Source organism: Nerophis ophidion, linkage group LG16 (genome assembly GCF_033978795.1).
Source record: "Nerophis ophidion isolate RoL-2023_Sa linkage group LG16, RoL_Noph_v1.0, whole genome shotgun sequence".
NCBI classification, from domain to species: Eukaryota; Metazoa; Chordata; class Actinopteri; order Syngnathiformes; family Syngnathidae; genus Nerophis; species Nerophis ophidion.
Genome location: NC_084626.1, coordinates 6,237,263 through 6,253,522, shown reverse-complemented (window position 1 = coordinate 6,253,522; position 16,260 = coordinate 6,237,263). Strand labels below are relative to the sequence as shown.

Below are 16,260 nucleotides of genomic sequence, written 5' to 3'. Positions count from 1 at the left end.
CTGGAGCCCGAACGGAAAACGCTCTATAGCCCGCAGACTTTTTTTGGGCTTTGGGAATCACTAACAAGCCGGAATCCTTTGAACGCAGATTTCTTGCCGGGACATATGGTACAATACAATCGGCAAGATAGGATGGAGCTAGACCGTGTAGTATTTTATACGTAAGTAGTAAAACCTTAAAGTCACATCTTAAGTGCACAGGAAGCCAGTGCAGGTGAGCCAGTACAGGCGTAATGTGATCAAACTTTCTTGTTCTTGTCAAAAGTCTAGCAGCCGCATTTTGTACCAACTGTAATCTTTTAATGCTAGACATGGGGAGACCCGAAAATAATACGTTACAGTAGTCGAGGCGAGACGTAACAAACGCATGGATAATGATCTCAGCGTCCTTAGTGGACAGAATGGAGCGAATTTTAGCGATATTACGGAGATGAAAGAAGGCGTTTTAGTAACGCTTTTAATGTGTGCCTCAAAGGAGAGAGTTGGGTCGAAGATAATACCCAGATTCTTTACCGTGTCGCCTTGTTTAATTGTTTGGTTGTCAAATGTTAGAGTTGTATTATTAAATAGAGTTCGGTGTCTAGCAGGACCGATAATCAGCATTTCCGTTTTTTTGGCATTGAGTTGCAAAAAGTTAGCGGACATCCATTGTTTAATTTCATTAAGACACGCCTCCAGCTGACTACAATCCGGCGTGTTGGTCAGCTTTAGGGGCATGTAGAGTTGGGTGTCATCAGCATAACAGTGAAAGCTAACACCGTATTTGCGTATGATGTCACCTAGCGGCAGCATGTAGATGCTGAAGAGTGCAGGGCCAAGGACCGAACCCTGGGGAACTCCACACGTTACCTTAACGTAGTCCGAGGTCACATTGTTATGGGAGACACACTGCATTCTATCAGTAAGATAAGAGTTAAACCAAGACAGGGCTAAGTCTGACATACCAATTCGTGTTTTGATACGTTCTAATAAAATATTATGATCGACGGTATCGAAAGCAGCGCTAATATCGAGGAGCAGCAACATAGATGACGCATCAGAATCCATCGTTAGCAATAGATCATTAGTCATTTTTGCGAGGGCTGTCTCCGTCGAGTGATTTGCCCTGAAACCGGATTGAAAGGTTTCACATAGATTGTTAGACGCTAAGTGTTCATTTAACTGCTCCGCAACAATTTTTTCGAGGATTTTTGAAATAAAGGGAAGGTGAGACACCGGTCGGTAGTTTACCATGAGGTCAGGATCGAGGTTAGGTCTTTTAAGAAGAGGATGAATAACCGCTTTTTTGAATGCTAGGGGAACAGTGCCCGAGGAAAGTGATAAGTTTATAATATTTAGCACTGATGGACCTAATAATACAAAGAGCTCCTTGATCAGTTTCCCAGGAAGAGGGTCAAGTAAACATGTTGTTTGTTTTATTCCATTTACACGTTGTAACAATTCCTCTAATGTTATTTCCTCAAAACGAGAGAAACTATTTTGGAGGGCAGTATCCGCCGTATATACAATCGTGTCAGTGTTAATAGAACCCCGTTGTAGCTGGGACGCATTGTCTTTAATCTCCTTTCTAATGACTTCAATTTTCTTACTAAAGAATTGCATAAAGTCATCAGCTGAGTGGGTGGAGCTACTGGAAGGAGTCCCTTGTTGGGTAAGCGATGCTACCGTACTAAACAAAAATTTAGGATCGTTTTTATTACGGTGGATGAGATTTGAGTAATAATTAGCTTTAGCTAAGGTAAGCATGCGTTTATAAGTTATTAAACCATCACTAAATGCTTGATGGTGCACCTCAAGTTTAGTCGTGCGCCATTTGCGTTCCAGCTTTCTGCATAATAATTTCTGAGCTCTAGTTTCTTCTGTAAACCACGGGGTGCGCTTTTTTGGAGCCTTTTTTAACTTTAGCGGTGCTATGTTATCAATGGTTTCGCGCAGGGCGTCGTTAAAGTTGTTAGTGAGGTTATCAATAGAGCCCACATACTTTGGGAATGGTGCCATTACCGAGGGCAGTAGGTCAGCAAGAGTTGTCGTTGTGGCCGTATTAATGTTGCGGCTGCTATAGCAGTTATTATTATTATTAGTTTGACGAACATGCGTCTGAACCTCGAATTTTATAAGGTAATGATCGGACAATACTTTAGTATACGGGAGTATCGTAACTTTGGAAGCGGTGATACCCCTGACAAGCACTAGGTCTATCGTATTACCGTTGCGATGCGTGGGTTCATTTATTATTTGTGTGAGACCACAGCTATCAATTATAGTCTGGAGCGCTACGCACGGTGGGTCCGATGGGGTATTCATATGGATATTAAAGTCCCCCATTATGATTATATTATCGGCGTGTGTCACTAGATCAGCAACGAACTCTGAGAATTCATTGATAAAGTCCGAATAGGGCCCTGGGGGGCGGTAGATAACAGCCAGGTGTAGAGGCAGCGGTGTGACAGACCTCATAGTAAGCACCTCAAACGATTTATATTTATTATTTATGTTAGGACTAAGGTTAAAGTTTTCGTTGTATATTAGTGCGGCCCCCCCACCCCTTTTAAGCGGACGGGCAATATGCGCATGTGTAAAGTTAGGAGGACATGCCTCATTTAGCGCAAAAAAGTCGTTTGGTTTAAGCCAGGTTTCACTGAGACCGATGACGTTAAGATTGTTGTCTCTGATAATATCATTAACTAACAACGTTTTGGGAGACAATGATCTTATGTTTAAAAAACCTATATTATAGGTAGTGGGCTGTTTTAGGGAATTTTTGATCAAATTATCCGTAGTAGCAATATTAATAATGTTGTGTTTATTATGCCCAGTGCATTCAGTATAATTACGACCATATCTAGGAATTGATACGACGGGAATGTTCCGATTGTTTGTTTGTTGCTTTGATAAACTGCACGCATCATGGTTAGCCACCTCAGTAACGGGGATTTTCCGATTGTTTGTTTGTTGCTTTGATAAACTGCACGCATCATAGTTAGCCACCTCAGTAAAACACATGTCCAACTCTGAAACACTCAAAGCAGAAAAAACTTGTTCTAATTTAACAGACTCCTTACCCAGACCAGTAGTCTCGCATTTTCCATCTAAATCCGTCTTCGGGATGGAGGAAAGTGGTGTTCTGTGGGGATTAGCCTTCTGCTTTGTTTTTAGCCCCGCTCGACATCCGCGTTTCCGATCACACCGCTGGCGTCTGCTCCGTAGACGGCCCCCGCTGCTACTAGACTCCGCTGCTTCACAGGCCGCTGGACGTAGCCGCCGACGAATCCCCATGCTAGTTAGCATGTTTAGCACGCCCGCGTCTATCAGTCCAAAACGGCCCAATATGTCCATATCCAGAAGTGTCTGGCGGTCGTACGTGATCACGGAGTGACCACGATGCGAGCCAGCCATGAAGTCTGCAGAACTGTCCGGCATTTCCGCCAAATGTTCCATCTTTAGCAAGAGCACCGCAGTGTCGCAGCCCGTCAAACTTATTATTAAAATTCCAAACAATTATTCTGGCAAATCTAGAAAATCTGTAGAATCAAAATTAAATCTTATTTCAAAGTCTTTTGAATTTCTTTAAAAATGTTTGTTCTGGAAAATCTAAAAGAAATAATGATTTATCTTTGTTAGAAATATAGCTTGGTCCAATTTGTTATATATTCTAACAAAGTGCAGATTGGATTTTAACCTATTTAAAACATGTCATCAAAATTCTAAAATTAATCTTAATCAGGAAAAATTACTAATGATGTTCCATAAATTCCTTTCTTCTTTTTTTTCGGTTGAATTTTGAATTTTAAAGAGTCGAAATTGAAGATAAACTATGTTTCAAAATTTAAGTGTCATTTTTTTCTTGTTTTCTCCTCTTTTAAAGCGTTCAATTAAGTGTTTTTTTCATCATTTACTCTCTACAAAAAAACCTTCCGTAAAGGAAAAAAAATGTACGACGGAATGACAGACAGAAATACACATTTTTTTAAATATATATATTGATTTATTTATTAAAGGTAAATTGAGCAAATTGGCTATTTCTGTCAATTTATTTAAGTGTGTATCAAACTGGTAGCCCTTCGCATTAATCAGTACCCAAGAAGTAGCTCTTGGTTTCAAAAAGGTTGGTGACCCCTGGACTAGAGGCTGTCTTTGTTGCGCCAAGCCAAAGGCTTGGAAAATTCCATGGTGTACGATGGGAGGGGACAAGAGGGGGGTTATCTGTTGTGATCCAAGACTTGCCAAAGCTGAATCCAGGACCAGCCCAAGCCCGAGGCATCTTTTTCTTTTGTGTTAATGTGACCGAAAACAATGGTTGTGTACATACCCCCCATTCCTTTAGAAACAGCTGTTTTTATGTAAACAGGAAAAGTCCAAATAAAAAGAGGTGGCGTGCAATCTTTCGCCAGAGCGCGCTGGAAACTGTACAAGAGTACAGACCAGACGTGTCTCCTCAATTGAGCCGAATTGAATTCTGTCTCTATTTCCTTGCTCCTTGTCTTGTTTAATAGATGTCATCGATGTTTGAACCTGACAATAGGGTTTGAAGTTGTTATGATGAGTGGCCTCATTCCCTATCTCACATGCATGTTAAGCTGTTCTTTAATGGGAACATTCAAATCAGAGAGGTTTGATTTCCTATTAGAAGTAACGTCCAGTGCACACGTCAGGCAGGGAAGCACAATACGTCCACAGTGGGTGAGTCACCAGCGCTTTGCTGTCACCGCACCCACGACTATTGGAGAACATCAATGCACAGATTTCAACCGAGGCGTCAGATACCACAACAAATAATCTCACTATCAGTACGCACTGTACTGTGCTTTCATCACATGGATGGCTGTGGCTTCGTTTTTTATTTTTACCAAGCAGAACTACAGATCACTGTACCATGCGTATTGATTAGGGTCATATTTTTTATTGATGATTTGGATAGTAACGCTACAAGTGGTTTGCTAATAACCGACATCGGTCATCACCTACCGATCACAAGCAATAACAGAAAATACAGGAAGAGGAACATGTATGCCAAAAGGATATTTTCCAAGATTTCACACAGAGAAAACATATGATTGCATTTTAATATTGATCTAGAAACGCAACATTAGGACCCTGTGTACAGTGAAAACGATCACATGTGCCAAACTGAAGGATCCGGCCCGACACGTCATTTATTGTGGCCCCGAGAAACTCTGGGAATTACCGTATTTTTCAAACTATTAGTCGCAGTTTTTTTCATAGTTTGGCCGGAGATGCGACATATACTCCGGAGCGACTTATATGTGAAATTATTACCACATTACCGTAGAATATCAAATAATATTATTTATCTTATTCGCGGAAGAGACGGATAAAATATCAGCAATCGTCACACACACGTCAACCAATTAGAATTCGGCGGGGGCGGGTCATGGCAGAAGTGCATTGTGGGTAATGGAATGCTAACTGTTATATGCTATATGCTACTGCCGTAGCTGTTAAAATGGATCATTTCATCATTGGCGGTAACTTATAAAAACTGAGAAGGGCTGAACAAAAATGGCACAGAAAAAGGAAATCATGTACTGCAGATTACAAGCTGGACGTAGTGAAATATGCAGCAGAAAACGACAAGAGAAAGCGGCGCATACCTTTGGAGTTGGCAGAGTTGGTTAGAAGTGACATCGAGGAAGAAGATTTCATCGGATTTATCGATTAGGAGTGACAGACTGTTTGGTAAACGTATTGTTATGATCCGCTGCCCGGATCACATTTTGATTTAGGTTTTTGAGTTTTTTTGTGTTTTCTGTTTGTTTTGGATTCTTTCGGTTCCTGGTTGTACTTCCTTGTTTAGTCTGTTACCATAGTTACGCATTAGTTGCACCTGCACCTTGCTTTTGACGCGCACCTGTTTTCTGATTGCTGTCCTTATTTAAATAAATGATAAATGGGTTGTATTTGTATAGCGCTTTTCTACCTTCAAGGTACTCAAAGCGCTTTGACAGTTTGTGTTTCACAACAGTGACGACTCTGATTCCGGTCCTGTATTCCTGTTCGCAACCAGCTAGCTTCTACGCTAAGACTTTTGTTTTTTTCTAGCTCCCATGCTAGTTCTGTTCATTTTGCCTTTTGTGCCTTGTGCAAGTTTTTCTATTTCATAGCCTGTTTTATTTGTTAAATAAATCAGTATTTCTTACCTTCACGCTGTGTCCAAAGGCCGACTGCATCTCTGAGAGAACGAACCCGCATCACGATGCCATGCAATCGTCAAATGTATAGCATGTTCTATATGTTATAGTTATTTGAATGACTCTTACCATAATATGTTACGTCAATATACCAGCTACGTTCTAAGTTGGTCATTTATGCGTCATATAACGTACGCTTATTCAGCCTGTTGTTCACTATTCTTTATTTATTTTAAATTGCCTTTCAAATGTCTATTTTTGGTGTTGGATTTTATCAAATACATTTTTCCCAAAAATGCGACTTATACTCCAATGCGATGTACATATGTTTTTTTCCTTCTTTATTGTACATTTTACGGCTGGTGCGACGTATACTCCGCCGCGACTTATCATCCGAAAAATACGGTCGGTGGATACTGCATCTTTCTTACTAAATGTTTTCATTGTTTCCATTTTGATAGAAAAAAATGTATATGTGTATGTACATTTTTTCGACTTTGATATTTATACAAATATTAAAGGCCTACTGAAATGAGATTTTCTTATTTAAACGGGGATAGCAGGTCCATTCTATGTGTCATACTTGATCATTTCGCGATATTGCCATATTTTTGCTGAAAGGATTTAGTAGAGAACATCGACGATAAAGTTCGCTACTTTTGGTCGCTAATAAAAAAGCTTTGCCTGTACCGGAAGTAGGGCTCCTCACATCCTCACATTGTTTATAACGTGAGCCTCCAGGTGCAAGAGCTATTCGGACCGAGAAAGCGACAATTTCCCCATTAATTTGAGCAAGGATGAAAGATTTGAGGATGAGGAAATTTAGAGTGAAGGACTAGAAAAAAAATTACATAAAACAAAATAAAGTTAGGGCTTCACGGTGGGAGAGGGGTTAGTGCGTCTGCCTCACAATACAAAGGTCCTGCAGTCCTTGGTTCAAATCCAGGCTCGGGATCTTTCTGTGTGGAGTTTGCATGTTCTCCCCGTGAATGCGTGGGTTCCCTCCGGGTACTCCGGCTTCCTCCCACTTCCAAAGACATGCACCTGGGGACAGGTTGATTGGCAACACTAAATTGGCCCTAGTGTGAGAATGTGAGTGTGAATGTTGTCTGTCTATCTGTGTTGGCCCTGCGATGAGGTGGCGACTTGTCCAGGGTGTACCCCGCCTTCCGCCCGATTGTAGCTGAGATAGGCGCCAGCGCCCCCCGTGACCCCGAAAGGGAATAAGCGGTAGGAAATGGATGGATGGATGGAAAATAAAGTAAAAAAAAAAAGGCGATTGCATTGGGAGCGATTCAGATGTTTTTAGACACATTTACTAGGATAATTCTGGGAAATTCCTTATCCTTCTATTGTGTTGCTAGTGTTTTAGTGAGTTAAATAGTACCTGATAGTCGTAGGCGTGTGTCCATGGGTGTGTTGACGCCAGTCTCTGAGGGAAGTCACAAAGCTGCAACAGGACAGAAGCTCCGCTGATCTCCGGTAAGAGGCGACTTTTTACCACAATTTTCTCACCGAAACCTGCCGGTTGACAAGTGGTCGGGATCCATGTTTGCTTGACCGCTCTGATCCATAGTAAAGCTTCACCTCCAGGAATTTTAAACAAGGAAACACCGTGTGTTTGTGTGGCTAAAGGCTAAAAGCTTCCCACCTCCATCTTTCCACTTTGACTTCTCCATTATTAATTGAACTAATTGCAAAAAATTCAGCAACACAGATGTCCAAAATACTGTGTAATTGCGCGATGAAAAGAGATGACTTTTAGCCGTAAGTGGTGCTGGGCTAATATGTCCCCTCCAAACAATAACCGTCACAAACACGCGTCATCATCGCGTCATCGACGTTTTCTACAGGAAACTCCGCGGGAAATTTAAAATTGTAATTTAGTAAACTAAAAAGGCCGTATTGGCATGTGTTGCAATGTTAATATTTTATCATTGATATATAAACTATCAGACTGCGTGGTCGGTAGTAGTGGGTTTCAGTAGGCCTTTAAATTGTTATTCGTGTGAATCTTCGGGCACCTCGCCATTCGATCCAGCTTCTTGGGGTGAGGATTTGATTCATAATCGATACTCGATTCAAAACGATTCTCTATTCAAACTTTGTGGGCCGGTGTAGCTCGGTTGCTAGAGTGGCCGTGCCAGCAACTTGAGGGTTACAGGTTCGATCCCGGCTTCTGCCAACCTCGTCACTGCTTTTGTGTCCTTGGGCAAGCACTTGCTCCCAGTGCCACCCACACTGATTTAAAAATGTAACTTAGATATTGGGTTTCACAATGTAAAGTGCTTTCAGTCACTAGAGAAAAGCGCTATATAAATATAATTCAATTCGAACTGATTTTTGCAATGTATTTTTCTGCATAATAATAACAACACCTAACAAAACAGTATATCGGTTAAAAAACCTCCTTTTGGTTGCTGACGTATGACACATACGTGCACCAAGTAAGGATAGAGATTAGACTAGAGATGTCCGATAATGGCTTTTTTGCCGATATTCCGATATTGTCCAACTCTTAATTACCGATTCTGATATCAACCAACCCGATATATACAGTCGTGGAATTGACAAATTATTGTGCCTAATTTTGTTGTGATGCCCCACTGGATACATTAAACAATGTAACAAAGTTTTCCAAAATAAATCAACTCAAGTTATGGGGGAAAAAAAGGCCAACATGGCACTGCCATATTTATTATTAAAGTCACAAAGTGCATTATTTATTTTTAACATGCCTCAAAACCGTAGCTTGGAATGTGGGACATTCTGCCTGAGAGAGCATGAGGAGGTTGAGGTGGGCTGGGTTGAATTGGGTGGTGGTAGGGGGTAGCGGAGGGTGTAAATTGTAGCATCCCGGAAGAGGTAGTGCTTGCAAGGGGTTCTGGGTGTTTGTTCTGTTGTGTTACGGTGTGGATGTTCTCCCGAAATGTGTTTGTTATTCTTGTTTGCTGTGGGTTCACGGTCTGGCGCATATTTGTCAGACTGCAGCCTGAAATGTGGGATATTCTGCCTGAGAGAGCTTGAGGAGGTTGAGTTGGGTGGTGGTAGGGGGTAGAGGAGGGTGTAAATTGTAGCATCCCTGAAGAGGTAGTGCTGCAAGGGGTTCTGGGTGTTTGTTCTGTTGTGTTTATGTTGTGTTACGGTGTGGATGTTCTCCCGAAATGTGTTGGTCATTCTTGTTTGGTGTGGGTTCACAGTCTGGTGCATATTTGTCAGACTGCAGCTTGGAATGTGGGATATTCTGCCTGAGAGAGCATGAGGAGGTTGAGGTGGGCTGGGTTGAGTTGGGTGGTGGTAGGGGGTAGCAGAGGGTGTAAATTGTAGCATCCCGGAAGAGGTAGTGCTGCAAGGGTTTCTGGGTGTTTTTTTTGTTGTGTTTATGTTGTGTTACGGTGTGGATGTTCTCCCGAAATGTGTTTGTCATTCTTGTTTGGTGTGGGTTCACAGTCTGGCGCATATTTGTCAGACTGCAGCTTGGAATGTGGGATATTCTGCCTGAGAGAGCATGAGGAGGTTGAGGTGGGCTGGGTTGAGTTGGGTGGTGGTAGGGGGTAGCAGAGGGTGTAAATTGTAGCATCCCGGAAGAGGAAGTGCTGCAAGGGGTTCTGGGTGTTTGTTCTGTTGTGTCACGGTGTGGATGTTCTCCCGAAATGTGTTTGTCATTCTTGTTTGGTGTGGGTTCACAGTCTGGCGGATATTTGTCAAAGTTGTTTATACGGCCACTCTCAGTGTGACCTGTAAGGCTGTCGACCAAGTATGCCTTGCATTCACTTGTGTGTGTGAAAAGCCATAGATAATATATAATTGGGCCGGCACACAAAGGAATTGCCTTTAAGTTTTATTGGCTCTCTGTACTTCTTTCTACGTCCTTGTACCGCTCCGTACAGCAGCGTTTTAAAAAGTCATGCATTTTATTTATTTGAAACCGTTACCGATAATTTCCAATATTACATTTTAAAACATTTATCGGCTGATAATATCGGCAGTCCGATATTATCGGACATCACTAGGTTTTTTTTAAATTAATTTGTCAAAAAAGAATTCTTTTTTTTTTTTAATTACTAAAAATATAGGGATTCAAATGTAATAAAAACATTTTTTAGCGCCCCTAATTATTATATACCATATGATGGTTTGTAAAAATAACAATAAATACTTAAATATCTGCTTGTCACCTTGACTTACGATATCAAAGCAAGTTATCCCTCAATTTGTACGCACACTAATCTAATAGCCAAATGCATAGCCAATAATATGAGGCGATTTTACTTTTATATTCTTTTATATTCTTACATTTACTGTTACAAGCGGCTTTCCATGAAAACAAGTTTGTCACCCCTGATGTCGATTAAGCATATTGTAATTTTTTAAAACACTTTCATGATGTTTTATGACAGGGATGTCAAACGGGAACATGTTTGATCCGCAAGATCAGTTTGCTAAATATGAAAAATGAGCTGCATTTTTTTAAGGAGAGAAACTGCTTTTTTCAATGTGTCCACCGGGGGTCGCAATAGCAATCACAGTGTTTAAAGATTCCGCCCGTACGCAGCTGAGCTAGTCTCCAGTAAAAAAAAGGGACAAGCGGTAGAAAATGGATGGGTGGATGGATGTCAGCTTACTTTAAGCGCCCTCTGGATGGCACAATATCTTCTTTCGTTGTAGATTATCCACTCAAAAGGCTAAAATCATGGAATGGTAAGATGCAAAGACTTAAGTCGACCTGACCATCTTTGTATTTAGAGTTCTGTGGAGTTCAAAAATGTAAATGGAAAAGATGAGGGAACATTTTTTTTTGTTAGAAAATGGTTTCTGAAGGAGGACAAACATGACACAAACCTTCCTAATTGTTAAAAATCCCACTGTTTATAGTAAACATGCTTCACTGATGAGATTATTTTGCCAGCATAATTTTGTCCTACTAATTTCAGTGGTCCCTGAACTCGCCGTAGTGTTTACATGTACAACTTTCTCCGACGCTGCCACAGAAAGGCATGTTTTATGTCACTCCTTCTTTGTCTCATTTTGTCCACCAAACATTTTATACTGTGCGTGGACGCACAAGGTGAACTTTGTTGATGTTATTGACTTGTGTGGCGTGCTAATCCGGCATATTTTGTCAGTGCATGACTGCAAGCTAATCAATGCTAACATGCTATTTAGGCCAGCTGTATGTACATATTGCATCATTAAGCCTCGTTTGCAGGTATATTTGAGCTAATTTTATTTCCTTTTCTTATGTCCTCTGTGTGTTTAATTGATAATTGCATGTTTCATGACACATTATCTGTATGGAATATTGGCTGCATTTCTGAGCCATGTTGTTACAGACCACAGCAACCGTGACCCAGCTTGCAAAGATTGTAATAAATCCATTAGAAGAAGACAGCCTGCCGTTTCCTTTAACTTGGACACACACATCTATACCTTTGGCCATTCTAAGTCAGTAATTTCCAGGAGTTATCTCACCCTCTGAGAGGTTTACTAATATTTTCAAATGTTGTAAAAATGGTGTGGAATAAATATTAAAATTTCAACATTTCTGTCAATGAAGATTTGCATCAGCCTGCGACACATAGTCGTTTAGATAGTAGGCTAATATAGCTAATATAGACACTTGCCTTCATTATGACACTTATATAAGACTTTCATAATCATTTTGATAGTAGGCTATTAGACATAATATAGACATTTACATCATGTGTTTCCACAAGCCGTGAGCTGCACAAGCTATACCTTCATTATAACACTTATATAAGACTTGTATAGTCTTTTGATAAAAGGCTAATATACATAATAAAGACACTTACATCATGTGTTGTCTTCATTATAAGACTTGTATAGTCATTTTGATTTGAGGCTAATATAGATAATATGCACACTTACATCATGTGTTGCCTTCATCCTAACACTTATATAAGACACTTAAAGTCATTTTGATAGTAGGTGTATACAGCTAATATAGACACTTACATCATGTGTTGCCTTAATTGTAACGGTTATATAAGACTTTCATTGTAATTTTGATAGTAGGCTAATATAGATAATATAGACACTTACATCATGTGTTGCCTTCATTATAACACTTATGTAAGACTTGTATAGTCATTTTGATAGTAGGCTAATATTGTTAATATAGACACATCATGTGTTGCCTTCAGTATAACACTTGTATAAGACTTGTATCGTCATTTTGATAGTAGGCTAATATAGATAGTATAGACACTTAAATCATGCGTTGCCTTCATTATAACACTTATATAAGACACTTAAAGTCATTTTGATAGTAGGTTCATATAGCTAATATAGACACTTACATCATGTGTTGTCTTCTTTATAACACTTATGTAAGACTTGTATAGTCATTTTGATAGTAGGCTAATATAGACACTTACATCATGTGTTGCCTTCATTATAACACTTATGTTAGACTTGTATAGTCATTTTGATAGTCGGCTAATATAGCTAAAATAGACACATCATGTGTTGCCTTCATTATAACACTTATATAAGACTTGTATGGTCATTTTGATAGTAGGCTAATACAGATAATATAGACACTTAAATCATGTGTTGCCTTCATTATAACACTTATATAAGACACTTAAAGTCTTTTTGATAGTAGGTTCATATAGCTAATATAGACACTTACATCATGGCTAATATAGACACTTACATCATGTGTTGCCTTCATTATAAGACTTGTATAGTCATTTTGATAGTAGGCTGATATAGATAATATGCACACTTACATCATGTGTTGCCTTCATTATAACACTTATATAAGACACTTAAAGTCATTTTGATAGTAGTATCATACAGCTAATATAGACACTTACATCATGTGTTGCCTTAATTGTAACGATTATATAAGACTTTCATTGTAATTTTGATAGTTGGCTAATATAGATAATATAGACACTTACATCATGTGTTGCCTTCATTATAACACCTATATAAGACTTGTATAGTCCTTTTGATAGTAGGCTAATATAGTTAATATAGACGCATCATGTGTTGCCTTCATCATAACACTTATATAAGACTTTTATAGTCATTTTGATTGTAGACTAATATAGACACTTACATCATAAATAAATGATAAATGGGTTGTACTTGTATAGCGCTTTTCTACCTTCAAGGTACTCAAAGCGCTTTGACACTGACATGTGTTGCCTTCATTTTAAGACTTATATAGTCATCTTGATAGTAGGCTAATATAGATAATATGGAGACTTACATCATGTGTTGTCTGCATTATAACACGTATATAAGACTTTTAAAGTCATTTTGATAGTAGGCTAATTTAGCTAATATAGACACATCATGCGTTGCCTTCATTATAACACTTATATAAGACTTTCATAGTAATTTTGATAGTAGGTGAATATAGTTAATGTAGACACATCATGTGTTGCCTTCATTATAACACTTATATAAGACCTTTTGATAGTAGGCTAACATAGACACTTACATCAACTGTTGCCATCATTAATAACAATTATTTAAGGCTTGACATTTTTTGTGGCTCTCGACAGACTTTTTTGTTGTTGGTATTTTTGGGTTGCCAATAAACGGCACACAATTCCACAACCAGGAAGCTCCTACTGTCCTGTGCTTTGGGTGTTGCTTTTGTTTCCGTTTGATTCATCACCTTCTTTCTTTACTTCCTGGCAGGATTAAACACGCCAACATTGTTTCTCTGGAAGAAATATTTGAGAGCAAATCACACCTCTACCTTGTCATGCAACTGTGAGTATTCAAATATGTGTTGCGGTTGGAACTCCTTACTTGTGCTGTCTCCTACGCACCGCTTGTCACATGCCAATCATTCATGGCATTTCTCATACACACTCACTCACTCACACAGACACACACACACACACACACACACACACACACACATACACGCACACACACACACAGATACACACACACAGGTTATCATTTGGAATGGGGACCAAGTTTTTGATCAGACCTTGTGGGCACCACCCTTTCTACGGGTTGTGGAGGCATTAAAAAAATAGGTAAAATTGTTACTGCCCAGTTAGCTCAAACACGTCTTCAAATCTCTGGATTGATGAAGTACTGTGCTGATCATTCTTACTGGGGACCTCGGGGAGAAAGAGTTAAAGGGGAACATTATCACAATTTCAGAAGGGTTAAAATCAATAAAAATCAGTTCCCAGTGGCTTATTTTATTTTTCAAAGTTTTTTTCAAAATTTTACGGGTCCCGGAATATCCCTAAAAAATGCTTTAAAGTGCTTGATTTTCACTATTTGCGATGCCCTTTGACGTCACATAGCGATTCCAATACAAACAATGGCGAATAGCACAGCAAGAAATAGAGACATTAGCTCGGATTCAGACTTAAGCGATTCAACAGATTACGCATGTATTGAAACAGATGGTTGGAGTATGGAGGCAGATAGCGAAAATGAAATTGAAGAAGAAACTGAAGCTATTGAGCGAATAGCTATTGACGCTATTCGGCCATGCATGTCTGCTTTAGCATCGCCGGTAAAATGTGCAGACCAACCAATCAGGACTTTTGCATTGACACTGAATCAACTTAAATCTGTCGATTGGTAAGTGTTTTGCATTAAATGTGGGTGGAAGGAAACGCTGGATGTAAATATAATTTCAAATGTACATACAGGTAGCCTAAATAGCATGTTAGCATCGATTAGCTGGCAGGCATGCCGCGACCAAATATGTCTAATTAACACATAAGTCAATAACAACAACAACACTCACCTTTGTGACTTCGTTGACTTTATTGCCGGGAATGCATCTGCTTTAAGTGCCGCAGGATATCCAGACATTCTTGTCATCTCTATGCCATCTCTGTCGTAGCATCGCCGGTAAAAACCAAACACTGGAGCAACTTAAATCCGTCAATTGCTAAGTGTTTGTTTGGCATTAAATGTGGATGGAGGGAAAGGCTGGATGTAAATATAGCTACAAATGAGGCATAACGATGCAATGTGTACACACAGCTAGCCTAAATAGCATGTTAGTATCGATTAGCATGCCGTGCTAATCGATGCACATTCTACGTAAATCAACTTGCATCCGTCCCTGATCGTGTTGTTACACCCTCCGACGAGGCATGATGTCTCCAAGGTATCGGAAAACAGTCGAAAAAACGGAAAATAACAGAGCTGATTTGACTCGATGCGTGTGATGTGGTAGGGACAAATGGCGTTGACGTCACGTTCTGACGTCGTCGTCAGAGAGGGATGAACAGAAAGGCATTTAATTCGCCAAAATTCACCTATTTAGAGTTTGGAAATCGGTTTAAAAAATATATGGTCTTTTTTTTCTGCAACATCAAGGTATATATTGACGCTTACATAGGTCTGGTGATAATGTTCCCCTTTAATATGGTTCATGGGGACCAGATGTAAATACTTTTGCATAATTCACACACATTTGGACCAAGCTTAAAAATCACTTAGGCATCTTCATAATGGATCTGACTATCATTCAAAAAGGTTTCCCTTTAGGGTACCTGTTTTTTTGTCCCCATACTGTCAGAGGTCCCCTAAAGGTGACTGTGTAAACAGAGCGATGTCCCCATTAAATCAGCATTGCCAGATCACACACACACACACACACACACACACACACACACACACACACACACACACACATGTCCATGAGTAAAGATACGCGAGGGGAGTTAGGCCTTCACGCCTGTCAGCCAGCCACCCACCTCGATGACTGAAATGTCAGAGAGATAAAATAAAAATAAAAATCAAGAGAAAGAACGGATAAGGATCAGGAGCTTTATTGGATTACCCTCCGGAATCTATACGTGATTTATGTGAGAGATGAAAGCTAAAGGCAGAGATGGCGAGTAAAGACCTACATTTGTTTTCCATTTGAAGTCCTTGTACTCCCTAGTAATGTTTATGGTCCCTCCTAATAAGCCTGGTGGTAATTTATCCCAGTGGAGAATTTACTTGCTATCAAACTTTATAAATGTTTGAGAAAGCTGACTTCTACACAACACTACTGCAGCAAACTAGTTTTAGTTTTTAGTTTAGTCCTCAGTTGTATTCCAACCTTGTGTACATTTGAATATGCAGCCTTAAAAAAAAG

General features: G+C 39.6%; 1 protein-coding gene across 3 annotated transcripts in view; it reads left to right on the top strand.

Moving 5' to 3' along the window:
* Window positions 1-16,260, top strand: part of camk1b (calcium/calmodulin-dependent protein kinase Ib) — a 171,818-nt gene that overhangs the window by 116,389 nt on the left and 39,169 nt on the right. For all 3 annotated transcript variants that reach the window (XM_061922646.1, XM_061922645.1, XM_061922644.1), the window contains one exon: window positions 13,830-13,904. In XM_061922646.1, the coding sequence (XP_061778630.1) occupies window positions 13,830-13,904 (75 nt within the window). The remainder of the gene's footprint in view (window positions 1-13,829; window positions 13,905-16,260) is intronic.